The sequence below is a fragment of the Malaclemys terrapin genome, chromosome 4 (assembly GCF_027887155.1).
Source record: "Malaclemys terrapin pileata isolate rMalTer1 chromosome 4, rMalTer1.hap1, whole genome shotgun sequence".
NCBI classification, from domain to species: domain Eukaryota; kingdom Metazoa; phylum Chordata; order Testudines; family Emydidae; genus Malaclemys; species Malaclemys terrapin.
This window is the reverse complement of record NC_071508.1, coordinates 25969460-25984011: the sequence shown is the minus strand read 5'-3', so window position 1 is coordinate 25984011 and position 14552 is coordinate 25969460. Positions and strand designations below refer to the sequence as shown.

Here is a 14552-nt window from a genome sequence, read left to right as displayed (position 1 = left end):
TGATCCCTGGACGGAGGGTGCTCTGGGGGACCAGCACATTCCCCTTCCACAGTCTCCAAGGAGAAGCCCATTGGCAAGTTAGGTGTAGAACCAAGCAATCCGTGAGCCCCTGGGTGTGTTAAACTCGTCCCTCCCCTCCCCCAGCCCAGTGCAGGGTCCTTCCTCCCTGTTACCAAGTCACCTTTAATTTCTCACCATGTGCTTTGCTCTTTCGTTTGCTCTGTCCTCCCCCAGCGAGGGCTGGGCTCTCTGCATGCCAGCTTCTCAATAGCCCCTTCTGTCTCCTTCACGCCCCCAGGACCTTGACCCGAGCAGGGATCCATCTGCTTCCCAGAGGAATGTGCCAGCAGCTGCCCAGCCTCCGAGTCCTGTGAGTAACCCACACACTTCTCCACCATATTTCACTGCCCCCTTCTTTGGTGTGCTTGTCTGATCCCAGCACAGCGCCCAGTGAGGCAGCTCTGGGCTCCGGGACATTAGCTAATAAGACACATGCTGGGGTTGTGTCTCTCTGCTCTGAGGCTTTGTGTGCTATTCGCCCCAGTGTCAGGACGGAGTGGAGTGGGTGCGAAGTGCTTCCAAGTCAGCATGGCCATGTTTTGCCTCTGCTTTGCGCGGGTGCCAATGGCACACCCAGTGCAGGGCTGGGGGGAATCCTACCCGCTTTGCACAAGGCATTGCGCCAAACAAACCGAGGCCTCTGAGCCCTCCCAGGCACAACTCCTGGAGGAGCGAGGGCTCCCCCTGTGTGCCTACAATGCAGCACTGATTAAGGGGGTCTGGGCCTGATTCCCTTCTCACTTACCTGGTGTAAATCAGGAGTGACCCCAGCAATGGTGTGACACTGGTGTCAGTGAGAGGGGGATCAGTCCCTAAGACTTTTCTGATGCGATGTGTGACCGTCACCAGAGCTGGCTGGAAAGTGGGGTTTTTCCCCCATGGAAAATTTCAACTTTTTGGCAAAAAATTGAAAACTGAACATATTCAGTGGAAAACCTTTTGGCAAAAATAAAATGAAAATTTGATTTGGAAATGCTGCCGAGGTGCCACGGGGGACTGTAGTGCTGAAGCCTTATGCTCCCGTTCTCCTCTATGGGCCGGTCTCTTTGGTCAGACTACATTTCCCATGATGCACCCTGGTCTCCTTTCTTGTTGAGCCGCTGTGGTGTATCCTGGGAGTCCCTGGCTATGGTGAATTGTGCGAGACCTGGTCTGGAAGGGGAACACAGATCGTAGAGGGGAATGGGAGCATCAGGCAACTGGAGGCACCGTGGTAGCAATTCTGAATCAAAAAAATTAGGTTTTGGCCAAATTGTTCAGTCTTCAGGTATTTGGGGATTTTTTTGAAAAAAAAGGATCCAAATTTTCCACCGAAAGCAGAGACTTTGTGAAAATTTTCATTTATCCATCCAAATTTCAGGTCACTGACTGTACGTCCTTGGGCAAGTCACTTCATCACTCTATGCCTCAGTTTCCCCACCTCTACAGTGAGGAAAATAGCTCACAGGAGGCATAGTTAATGTTTGTAAAGTGTGTTAAGATTCTGGGCTGGACAGTGCCATAGAAGTACAAAGTATAAGGACTAACGGTTGTACGGGGGGAGGGGGAGTTTGAGGGCAAATGCTTGCTGACTGGTGCGGTGTGGGCAGGGCCGGCTCCAGGCACCTGCGAAGAAAGCAGGTGCTTGGGGGCGGCCAATGGAAAGAGGCGGCATGTCCGGATCTTTGGCGGCAATTCAGTGACGGGTCCCTTAGTGCCTCTTGGAGCGAAGGACCCGCCACTGAATTGCCACCGAAGAATGAAGCGGCGCGGTAGAGCTGCCGCCGAAGTGCCGCCAATTGCGGCTGTATCTTTTTTTTTTTTTTTTTTTCCGCTTCGCCGCTTGGGGCGGCAAAAAAGCTGGAGCCGGCCCTGAGAGTGGGGCACAGATGGCCCGGCAAGGACTTGGGGGGGGGAATCACATTTTGAATAACGTCCTGGGATGGGGGAGATGCAGCTGACAGGCAGGAACATCCTGCACTGGCTGTAATGATACACTGAACATGCCGTCCTCCCAGAGAAGGGTTAAAAATCAGGATCAGGCCGGTGGTGCAGCTTGGTGCATGTGCAGTGCCTGAGAACAGGCACCATCACCACCACCCTGACTACCCTGTGAGCTAACATGTCTCCTGGCCTCTGAAAGTGCATCTGCCGCGCTCATCCATCACCAGGTGCAGGAGGGGAGCCTTGACATGCACAATTCCCTGCTCTGTCCATGCAAAGGCAAGGCTTCATGCAGGCCTCCCCAAATGTTGCCGCTGCCTCTGGGGCGGGGGCTGGGTGGGGAGAGCTACGCAGCCCTGCCCCTCAAGAAAAGCCAATCCCCAGCGGTAAAAGCGGCTCGTATGTGACGGATGGAGCTGCGCTGGGGCTGGGTGAGCAGGTGAGCCATTGAGCAAGCTGTGCACAATGCAAGGAAATGAATGAGGAAATCAGTGCCAAGTGTCAGGTGTGCGCTGAGCGGATCTGCCTCTTTGCCAGGGTTTCCTGCTTTCCCCAGCTGCACGGCCCGAGGTCAGTCCGCTCCCCTCCTTAGCAATATCTGCTTTCCAAGAATGCTCTCGGGATGGCCTGCTTTGCTTTTAATCTCCTGCCATGTCTGTGGCATTCCTTTCCCACAGCGAGCTCTCGCACAATGAAATCGAGGAGCTGCCCAGTTTCCACAGGTGCCAGCGGCTGGAAGAAATGTGAGTCGAGAGATTCCCTCCTTCAAAGCTTGATTCGGGGACAGGGGGCCCTCTTGAGGCAGTCCTGGCTCGGAAGAGACCCGAGGGACTGAGCAAGGCGTGGGAGACCCAGATTCAAGGAGATAAAAACTCAGCTGGGTTTTGCCAGGACTCAAATCCATGTTGGGGGTGAAAAGTTCAGTTTACTAACACTGGACCCAGATCCCCTGAAATAAGCAAGAGAGACTATGCTAAGGGCCCAGCCCCATCTGGGGTGCACTGAGAATTAGTGTTATTATATATGGAGATATACCTACCTCATAGAGCTGGAAGGGACCCTGAAAGCTCATCAAGTCTAGCCCCCTGCCTTCACTAGCAGGACCAAGTACTGATTCTGCCCCAGATCCCTATGTGCCCCCCCCCTCAAGGATTGAGCTCACAACCCTGGGTTTAGCAGGCCAATGCTCAAACCACTGAGCTATCCCTATTATGTGGAATAGTGGCCCCAGCCATGGACCAAGGCCCATTGTGCTAGGTGCTGTACAAACATAAAACAAGGAGATGCTCCCTGCCCCAAAGAACTTAACCCACAAGGAGCCTTCTCTGGAGAGATCCCAGCCCCAGGATGAGAAAGAAGGGCTTGATTGCATTCAGCTCTGCTTTAACTTCATACAAAGTTTAATTCCCCATCTGAGCATCCTCTGATCTATTCCAGCCGATGGCATTAATAGGACCCATTGAATTTGCCTTGGGCCCAGGTATCCTGCGATTCTACAGCTGCAGAATTGGCTGTGGAATTCACCCACTTGCCATAGAGCCGTGCTCCACAATCAGACCTTTCATTTAAAATGATATGTGTCTAGCCTTTATGGTCGGGGAGAAAACCTTGAAAATAGAAACTGAGTTTAATTGGTCATGGAGTCTGCCTGAGTCTGCAGACAGCCTGAACCAAGAGATGCTCGGGAACAGCACAGAGACCTGGCAGGGGAGCAGGCAGACATGAGGGCTGAAGGTGAGTCCTCCAAAGCATTACAGCTGAAGATGAGATGCTTGAATGTGTTTCAGTAGGCAAGAGGAAGAGAGGGTAGGACGCCCACTCACAGCAGGACAGATGGCATTGCTTGTGAAGCACGGATTCCCCTTAGGGGCGTGGTGGAGTCTTCATCAGCTGGAGTCTTTACAGCAAGATTGGGTATCTCTGTCTAGAAACTCTGCTGTAGCTCGACCCCAAGTTATGGGCTGGATGCAGGGACCTCTGGGTGAGGGTAGGCAGCAGGTCAGAGCAGATGCTCAGAATGGCTCCTCTGGCCTTTCTGAATGTGTGACTTAGAGACAGACTGGGCTGCGAATATGAGCTGGTCTTGTGGGCAGTGCAGAGAAGAGCTCCGTGAAGGATCGCACCTCCTGGAGTGCATGGGGAGTGTATGGTTCCATAAGCCAGTGCAGCATGGCTCCAGCCAGGGCCATGATTCTTTCCCACCCCCTTGGGTGGCTTGTGCCCTGGGTTGCCAGAGGGGCATGGTCGCTGCATTCAGGGGAATGCAGGGATAGGGCTTGCACGTGGTACATGGCTGAGACTTAAAGAGGGTGCAAAGCATGGGATTTGGAGATGGTGGGTCAGAGCGCATGCCTCTGCATGGCTTTTTGTAAAGGGCTGGATTGCATCTGCTCCTTGCACATGAGTGTGCGCGCGCGCACACACACTCACTCTCATGCTAGCGTCAGTCACTGTCTAGCCCTATAGCGAAGAGCCATTCGGGGCGCGCGTTCTGACTCACTGCCTCCAAGCTTTGCACTGCTGTGGAGCACCCAAGCTCCATGGTGGGAGGGTGCATGGAATGGGAGCAGCGGCCCGGAAAGGCTGGGAACGCAGGAGCCTTTGACAAGCCCAGACAGATGGTTCTTTTGCTGGGGGGGGAAGGGTGTGTGTGAAAGGGAACGCTGTCTGAGACCCAACGTGGTGCTTGGGAGAGGGCTGGGTTTGGGTTGCTTTGTGTCCTGACCCACTCACCCCTTGAAATAAGAGCAGGGTTGACAAGCTTTCTTCTGCTGCCAGGGGGCCCAGAGAGATCCTCTCTCTCATGCCAGCCTCTCTGTCTTTTCAGAGGCCTCCAGCACAACAGGATCCATGAAATCAGAGCAGACACCTTTGGGCAGCTCGCGGCCCTGCGCTCCATGTGAGTACAGCTTTGGCTTCGCCGGCACTGAAAACTGCGGGGCTCTTTGTTGTGGGGAAGGGGAACTGTGGGCTCACTGCCAGGTGTGTGCAGGGTGCTCACGCAGTCCCAGACCTGAAAGCTTTGCTTGCACTGCTTGGCTCTTGGGTCCCAAACACACGCCCAGGGGAAGCAATGGACCACAAGGCTATACGGGCACATGGAATAAAAGCCCTTTGGGCTGGTGAACCCAGCTCCAGGCAGAGAACTCATGGATTCTGGCAGTGGCTGGGTGCAGATCATGCCAATAATGGCAGTGCATAAGAATGACCATACTGGGTCAGACCAAAGGTCCATCCAGCCCAGTATCCTGTCTGCCAACAGTCGCCAATGTCAGGTGCCCCAGAGGGAGTGAACCTAACAGGTAATGATCAAGTGATCTCTCTCCTGCCATCCATCTCCACCCTCTGACAAACAGAGGCTAGGGACATCATTCCTTACCCATCCTGGCTAATAGCCATTAATGGACTCCATGAATTTATCTAGTTCTCTTTTAAACTCTGTTATAGTCCTAGCCTTCACAACCTCCTCAGGCAAGGAGTTCCACAGGTTGACTGTGCTCTGTGTGAGAAGAACTTCCTTTTATTTGTTTTAAACTGCTGCCCATTAATTTCATTTGGTGGCCCCTAGTTCTTATATTATGGGAACAAGTAAATAACTGTTCCTTATTCACTTTCTCCACACCACTCATGATTTTATATACCTCTATCATATCCCCCATTAGTCTCCTCTTTTCCAAGCTGAAAAGTCCTAGCCTCTTTAATCTCGCCTCATGTGGGACCTGTTCCAAACCCCTAATCATTTTAGTTGCCCTTCTCTGAACCTTTTCTAATGCCAGTATATCTTTTTTGAGATGAGGAGACCATATCTGTACACAGTATTCAGGATGTGGGCGTACCATGGATTTATATAAGGGCAATAAGATATTCTCTGTCTTATTCTCGATCCCTTTTTAAATGCTTCCTAACATCCTGTTTGCTTTTTTGACTGCTGCTGCACACTGCGTGGACATCTTCAGAGAACTATCCACAATGACTCCAAGATCTCTTTCCTGTTTAGTTGTAGCTAAATTAGCCCCCATCATATTGTATGTATAGTTGTGGTTATTTTTTCCAATGTGCATTACTTTACATTTATCGACATTAAATTGTATTTGCCGTTTTATTGCCCAATCACTTAGTTTTTGAGATCTTTTTGAAGTTCTTCGCAGTCTGCTTTGGTCTTAACTATCTTGAGCAGTTTAGTATCGTCTGCAAACTTTGCCACCTCACTGTTTACCCCTTTCTCCAGATCAGTTATGAATAAGTTGAATAGGACTGGTCCTCGGCCTGACCCTTGGGGAACACCACTAGTTACCCCTCTCCATTCTGAGAATTTACCATTAATTCCTACCCTTTGTTCTCTGTCTTTTAACCAGTTCTCAATCCATGAAAGGATCTTCCCTCTTATCCCATGACAGCTTAATTTACATAAGAGCCTTTGGTGATGGACCTTGTCAAAGGCTTTCTGGAAATCTAAGTACACTATGTTCACTGGATCCCCCTTGTCCACATGTTTGTTGACCCCTTCAAAAAACTCTAATAGATTAGTAAGACATGATTTCCCTTTACAGAAACCATGTCGACTTTTGCCCAACAAGTTATGTTCTTCTATGTGTCTGACAATTTTATTCTTTACTATTGTTTCAACTAATTTGCCCAGTACTGATGTTAGATTTACCGGTCTGTAATTGCCGGGATCACCTCTAGACCCCTTTTTAAATATTGGCATTACATTAGCTATCTTCCAGTCATTGGGTACAGAATCTGATTTAAAGGACAGGTTACAAAACCTAGTTAATAGTTCCGCAATTTCACATTTGAGTTCTTTCAGAACTCTTGGGTGAATGCCATCTGGTCCCGGTGACTTGTTACTGTTAAGTTTATGAATTAATTCCAAAACCTCCTCTAATGACCCTTCAACCTGTAACAATTCCTCAGATTTGTCACCTACGAAGGACAGCTCAGGTTTGAGAATCTCCCTAACATCCTCAGCCATGAACACTGAAGCAAAGAATTCATTTAGTTTCTCCGCAATGACTTTATCATCTTTAAGCGCTCCTTTTGTATCTCCATCGTCCAGGGGCCCCACTGGTTGTTTAGTAGGCTTCCTGCTTCTGATGTACTTAAAAAACATTTTGTTATTACCTTTTGAGTTTTTGGCTAGCCATTCTTCAAACTCCTCTTTGGCTTTTCTTATTACATTTTTACACTTAATTTGGCAGTGTTTATGCTCCTTTCTATTTACCTCACTAAGATTTGACTTCCACTTTTTAAAAGATGCCTTTTTATCTCTCACTGCTTCTTTTACATTGTTGTTAAGCCACAGTGGCTCTTTTTTAGTTCTTTTACTATGTTTTTTAATTTGGGGTATACATTTGAGTTGGGCCTCTATTACGATGTCGTTGAAAAGTGTCCATGCAGCTTGCAGGGATTTCACTCTAGTCACTGTACCTTTTAATTTCTGTTTAACTAAACTCCTCATTTTTGCATAGTTCCCCTTTCTGAAATTAAATGCCACAGTGTTGGGCTGTTGAGGTATTCTTCTCACCACAGGAATGTTAAATGTTATATTATGGTCACTATTTCCAAGCGGTCCTGTTATAGTGAATGGAAGTGAATGAAGCACGGGGCAGAAAACACATACACTAATATATGTATGTGTGCACCACAAATACACAGATGCCCTCCGTACACACATCATGTACACTAACCACACATATTAACCCCACAGAAACACCACACGTGCTAATCACACATAGACATATGCACACTACGCAGCACCTGTACTAACTGCACAAACACACAGACGCTACACCCCGCACATACTAACCACACACATTTACACACTACTTACTACACCTACCAACTGCACACAGATGCTGTAGTGTACACCACACATGCCACAGCTACTAACCACACACATTCACACACTGTATCCCGCGTGTACTAACTACACACACACAAACTCATACGGACACACAACCGCCCACTAACCCCATCCATTCGCGCCATGCATGCTAATGCGTGCACACCAGCACTTCGCACACACTTGCACACCCCATCCCTACAGATTCCGGCCCTGCTTGCCCATTCCTGGGGCCCTCCCTGTAGTGTCACTGTACCGGGAGTAGAAGGTACAGGGCCAGTAGCCTGCTGCTTTGGCACTAAGGGGAAGCCGTGAGCTGCCAGGACCTCGGAGTTTAGTATTTCAATGCAAAAGTCCCCAAACTTGCAGAAAGAAACCCAAGGTGGGGAGGGGGGAGAATCTTTCCTCAGGGGTCAGCCAACTTGGGCCCACCAAGGCATCCAATCCAAGGATTCCAAAGCTCCAGGGGGTACGGATCTGGCTTGATTTCGGATGGCTTCTCTGCTGAGAGAGAGCCCAGGACATTCAGTGATAACGCCCAGAGTCCCAGCAGCCTGAGGGAGAATGGAGGGAAGGAAGAAGGGACACGGAGAGAGGAAAAGGAGAATGCACATGCCAGCAGAGGGGACTCAAGAAGTTTTACTGGGGATCCAGTCTGGGCTGATGGGAATTTGGCCTTCCTCAGTAAGGGAGGGGTCTCCCCAGGGCGTGGTGAGAACCAGGGGAGCTTGGACATTGAGATTTGGAGGGGTAGTGGCTGGGTTTCACATCTTAGCCTACCAATCTCGATAGCTTCCCCATTCACAGGCACCCCACCATTCTCCTCAGCCCCTCTCACCGCCATGTACTTGCCTTGCAGAGACCTGAGTTGGAATTACATCCAGTCGATTCATCCGGAGGCCTTTGCGACCCTCCACTCGCTCACCAAGCTGTAAGTTGCTTCGAGATTACTCCTGCAGTGGGACAAGGAAAGTGCTGTTGTGGGTACCTCAGGTTCCCTCGCAGAAAGCGGGCTGGGCAAAGATGCTCACACACGCCAGTGATGAGTGTGGTATAAATGCCCACACAGACAGACTGGCAGACAGGATGCCTTGGTGGGCCCTGCATGGTTGCTGTGGTGCTCATGAAAACACATGCACCTGAACGTGCCTCTCAAGTGAAATCTTGAAGCTCCAGAAAGAGTCACAGAGTTTAAGTCCGGAAGGGACACAGATCATCCAGTCTGACCTCCTGTGAATCACAGACCACTAAACACCACCCAGCCACCTCCATCCCAAGCTCCACAACCAGAATTAAAACAAGGTATTACTGCCCTCAGGGGACTCAACTGTTATGTGCCACAGGCAGAGAATAGGAGTGACCAAGGTGCACCAGTGCCCAAGGCCTACAATGGCAGGGATTGGATTTGGTGAAATACTCAGATGATCATAGCAAGTGACCTGCACCCCATGCTGCAGAGATAGGTGCAAACCCTCAAGGTCCCTGCCCATTTACCTCCCATGGGGTCCATATTTTCCCTAGACACCTTTTGCTAATGGTCAGCGTGGATGCTATATCAACACGGGACTTAGACCCCGCTCCTCAAAGGTTGCTTTCGTTGGGAGTTAGAATCCTAAATACCTTTGAGGATCTGGGGCCTTCCTCTTCGTAGTCGGCCTTCTTCCATGCCATGATCCTGCCGTGAAACTAGTGATGGCTCACCAGTCTAAATGTATCAGGGGATGGGTATTGACCAAAAGTCATCATCGTCTGATGACCATTCAGTAGCTTACATGCAAAGATCCGTTGGTCTCTGTTGCTAACGGACAGGCGCCCAGTCCCCAGAATTGCTGGGTAGCAGTCTGAGCAGGGGGCCAAGGGCTGAGTTTGAATGGGACACACTCTGACCCCTTCACTAGAGAGCTGAGGCAAAGTCTCACCCTGGTCAGGACTGAGCCGCGTTAACAGGGCAGGATGAGTACGCTTGGGCTGTGGCTGTCCATGCTGTAGCTGATCAGGGGATGAACGAAAGACTTCACCCTATAGCCGAAGCTAATGTATGGGCAGAGCGTCAGCAAACTGAGTACGTGATTGCAATCAAGGGTAGGACCCTACTTTTGATGTCATGTGGAAAATACCAGAGATAGTGCTTTGCCACGCTAATTGGCCTTCCAAGACCCAAACCCAGAAAATCGTCTAATTTATGAGACCTCAAGAAAATGGAAAGTGATGGATGATGGGAGCGGGGGAGCAGATCAAAGCATTCTAATACCATGATTACGAGACCAAGGTAGAAAACCAAAGTAGAGCTTACAGCAATGGCCAGCAGCGATGGAGTCTTCCTAATAGTGGGAGGCAACAAGGCCCCGCCCACTCTGTGGCCCTGCCCCTCCTCTACCCCCCAAGGCCCCGCATCCTGGCCAAGCCGGAAGCTGGCGCTGAACCAGGAAGCCCAGGCCCCTCCACCTGCCTGGGGTGGGGAGGCCTGAGAGCAGCCTCTGGCCTCTGTCCCCACCCCCAGCACTCCCAACCAGGGCAGGTGAAGGGTCCACGGCTTGCCACAGCTGCCCACATAGCTCTTACCCCGACCGGGCTCCAGCTTCCGGCCTTGCCGGGGGGCAGGGCCTCAGGGGGAAGAGGAGGGGCAGGGGCGAGGCCTGTGGCGAAAAGGGGGTGGCCCAGGCCTGTCCACTTTCAACAAGTGGGAGGGCCATGGCCCCTCGGCACCCCTGGCGACAGCACTCCCCTAATGATTGCTGTATCTTTTCATTCATCCCCAAATTGGGACTGGCCCCCAGTCAGTGCCCAGCAACACTTCCTGCCCTCTCCATTTCAGTATCATATTTTGGACATCCGCCAGGTCAAGATGACCATGGGCCATCTGCAGAGCTGTCCAGCCTCTCTTGGTTAACACACCTCTGATCAGCAAACCCCTAATCCTGCTGCCCCTCCTTCCTTTCACAACAACAGAGATTTGACCGACAACCAGCTGGTAACCCTGCCGCTGGATGGTTTGGGTGGACTGACCCATCTGAAGCTCCAAGGCAACCCAGCGCTGTCTGAGCCCTTCAGCAAAGAAAGCTTCCCTAAGATGAGGTATGGTTTGGCTCTGGGAGCCTGGTCCACCTTTATCCATGTGGGTCTCTCCAATGGGCCTTTATTTGTTTATTTCAATCAGACTCCTGCTCTCCTTGTTTACTGGACATTTTCCTGCCATTCTTCCAGGCCGGCAGGTCGAGAAAGCCCGGCTTCATGCTAACACTCCGCATCCATCCTTCCAAGCCTTCCGTGGGAAACCGATGTTCCGCTTACCGTCCCATTGCTCACATCCACCAAACACACACACAAGCGGAGCTTGTGAAGCCAGGGGCGTGAGCCTGGGGCGTCTCTGAGCGGAAAACATTCTCAGAAGCCAGTTCTAGCTAATGACATCCAGCTTTCCTTCAGTAAACGCTGTTTGTGTGGCCGGGTCTTGTCTGCTATGGATTAATGAGCCGCCCGAAGGGGTCACATTAAGCAGCTAAACAAGACAATGTTGCATAAGGCACTGAGGCCACCTCTGCACTGGGAATGCCGGCTTTGTGTTCCCAGCGGCGCTGGCAACCCTCAGCACCTATGTTAGCAGTGAGTTCTTAGCGCCGTCCCCTTGTCACAGTGAGCTGTGGCTCGTGTCTGAGCCACATTCATGCCCTGACTCGGAGGTGAAGGCCAGCATTTTTCAAAAGTGGCCTCTGATTTGGGGAGTCCTCGTTATTGGGTGGTTTTCAGAGGTGGTGTATGCTCCAAGCTGGAGCCACGGGGTCTCGGTACCTATGCAAATCAGACCCAAAGTGTCTCAAGTTGGGCTTCCAAAAATGGAGGCTGCCAGCATCAGAGGCTGTTTTTAAAAATGTTGGTGTTTGCAGCTGAGGGATTGGTGGGGATAAGCCTCACACTGCCTTTTAAATCTGCCTCTCTCTTGATCCCTGCCTTGTTATAGCAGCATCCTGTTCTGTGGCTGTTTCCCAAGAGGTAGCCCAGAAAAATTGGATGGCTTGTTATATCCCATGTCCTGACATGCAGGCTAATACCATGCAGTGACATTGGGCCAAATTCAGCTCAAATTCACCAGGCAATGGTATGAATCCAGACTAACCCTAGTGATGTCCATTTAGCTGGTTTGGATTTAAATTGGTGTAACTGACATGGAGAAGGTGGGCCTTCGACTCAGACTCAGCCTGTGCACCCACTGATCTTTCCAAAACATCAGCTTGCCAGTGCTAGAGAGACAGTATCAATCCTAATTACTGCCCTTTCTGATGGGGGTATCTGGAAACAGTTCTTAGCCACCTCCTAAGGATCTTCACTTTCTTACCACCTTTTGGTAATAGGATTTAATCTGGAGTTTACAACAGGAAGCAGATCTGTATACAGAGTTCCCATCGCCTCCCCGGGCTCGGCCAGAAATGTTTGGTAACTTAAAACGAAACCATATTTTTAGACTATAGAGTTTCCCCAGATTTACTAATCCTGTCAAAAGACCTTAACTGCCGGAAAAACTGAAGGCTGTCTCGACTGGATTGCCAGGCTTTACTGGCTTCCAGAAACGAAGCAGGCGTTTGCTGTCAGTGGTAGAAGTGCCATTTCAGCCTGATAGCCCTGATATTTAACCCTGATGATATTCAGCTGCGGTTTAATTGACCTTGTAATACAGGATGTAATTACTGGCCCTGCTTCTGATTAGCAGTCAGCTGCATTCAGGTATCTCACTGAATTCAAGAAACGTAGCTAGGCTTCCTTGAGTGGGCTGGCAGGGCATGACCCAGGGCCATAGGGCTGGCAGAGCTAGTTGGGGTATCCCCGACTTCTGATTCTAATCTAACCCCTGTGCCCAAGTCCCCTCATCCTCAGAGTTTTTGGTGAGTCCATCACCATGCTGGATAACTACCGTCTCGATGCCTCCGCCAAAGTGAGGTGCACATGCAATGTTCTCAAGAGCCTAGGCAGGTGCAGGTAGCACTGGGGCATTATCTAGGGACTGTAATGGGAACTGAGCATCCAGCCGGTGTTGGGTGATATGCTGTGGGCTGAGAGCAGTAAAAGGAGGGCACAGTGGAGGCCTGGCCTGAGGACTGGGATCCTAAGTTGCATTTTCAGAAGAACAAGCTACTCCACATGCTGGAAGGTCACTCAGGTGAGAGGCACAACCAAGCCACAGCGTGAGGTGCTCCAGTAGCAGACTGCCCCAGGGCGGCTCTGTAGTTTATGCACCTTCCAAACAGTTGGCAAAAAGGGTAAAAATATACCCCCCAAGACACAGGTACCTGCTTGAGGGCCAGGGAGGGTAGCACTCAGCCATCTGGCTCCCAAGGAGTGTCATGAGTTATTACTTGTAAAGCAAGGTGAAGCTGGGAAGTGTGCGCATGACACTTAGCCATGTTGTCACAATGCTCCTCAGCTTGCTGTGAGGTTAAATACCTGCTTTTAACTTGTTCTTTGGATCCTGGACATGTGTACTAACCGGTTCAGGAACAGGACACCCACCTACTCCTGCCCTGTGCTGCCTGAGTCACTTACAGCAGGGCAAAGGATGCAGAATGCCCCGCATCCTGGTTTAGTCGCGTTTTGCATCGACTGCACCGAGCATAGGGCAATGGGCAATCAGGCCCTTGGTTTCACGAACAGTGACGTGTTACATTCTCAGCACACACACAGAGAGAAACCTCACTGGAAGGTTGCAACGTAACATGACGTTGTTTCTTGGACTCCAGAATGATAACACACAAGAATCCAAAAAGCAGAGAGAACAAAAACAGGCTGCTCCCTAAGGCACAACTCTCCCAACCTGGCTTTTAAGCTGCCTCTTTCCAGGCTGATCCACACATTGCAGGCTTTGCTATAGAGCCCCATTGCCTGCAAGCAGGAGCAGGAAACGCTCCCCACTCTTCAAGCGATAGCTTGCAATTCCAACACAGTCCACATGAAGTAGCTAAGAGACCTGCTTTTCCCCTCCCTAGAATCCTAGAAGTGCCCTATGCCTACCAGTGCTGCGCCTATGGAGTCTGTAGCAACTTCTTCAAGGTATCCAGCCAGTGGGAGACAGAAGACATGAGCCCGGAAGATGAGGATGCCCACAAGAGGAGCATGGGGTTGTTTCCGGGTCATGCTGATAACCACTGTAAGTAAATTAGGCTGAGCTGTGATCAATTCATAGGCCAGGTTTGGCTGTATATTTGGGCCTGATTCTGCGTTCTCTTACACTGGGGTACATCAGGAAGAACTCCAGCGAAGGCAATGAATGGCATTAGATCAGTGTAAAATAGAAGCAGACCCACAGTTTTCCATGTCTGGCTTGTCAGGGGGTGTATCATTTCCTGGATGCTGACACCTTGGGCTGCAATCAGTATCACTGTCTAAGGGCCCAGTGGAGCTAGGCTGGAATCTCCAAAACAGCCTGGATTGGACAGAATGGCCTGGAACTCGTCAGCAGCTGGGGGGCAGGCTCCCTGCTGGCCTCACATTTAGGAAAGAGCAGTCCCCTCCCACAATTCTTTTACTTTCAGGACTATTTCTCCCCTCAAACAATCTGACCTGAGTTAGTGACTGGGCCATCTGGTCATCCTGTGACAGTGCAACTGCCAGGCAGAATGCTGATCATACAGCATCTCTGTCTCTAGTGTAACACAACAGATAAGGACGCCGCTCAGGGTGAATACTGATTGTAAGAGAATAAAGAAGGACGAGAAAGCATAAAGCACAAAACTGG

The 14552-nt window shown here is 50.6% G+C and overlaps 1 protein-coding gene across 1 annotated transcript in view; it reads left to right on the top strand.

Annotated features, from left to right (window-relative positions):
- LGR6 (leucine rich repeat containing G protein-coupled receptor 6) overlaps positions 1-14552 on the top strand; it is a 216083-nt gene that overhangs the window by 184791 nt on the left and 16740 nt on the right. The window contains exons 11-16 of the mRNA XM_054024751.1: positions 299-370; positions 2661-2726; positions 4811-4882; positions 8688-8759; positions 10778-10903; positions 13804-13964. Coding sequence (XP_053880726.1) covers positions 299-370; positions 2661-2726; positions 4811-4882; positions 8688-8759; positions 10778-10903; positions 13804-13964 — 569 coding nt within the window. The remainder of the gene's footprint in view (positions 1-298; positions 371-2660; positions 2727-4810; positions 4883-8687; positions 8760-10777; positions 10904-13803; positions 13965-14552) is intronic.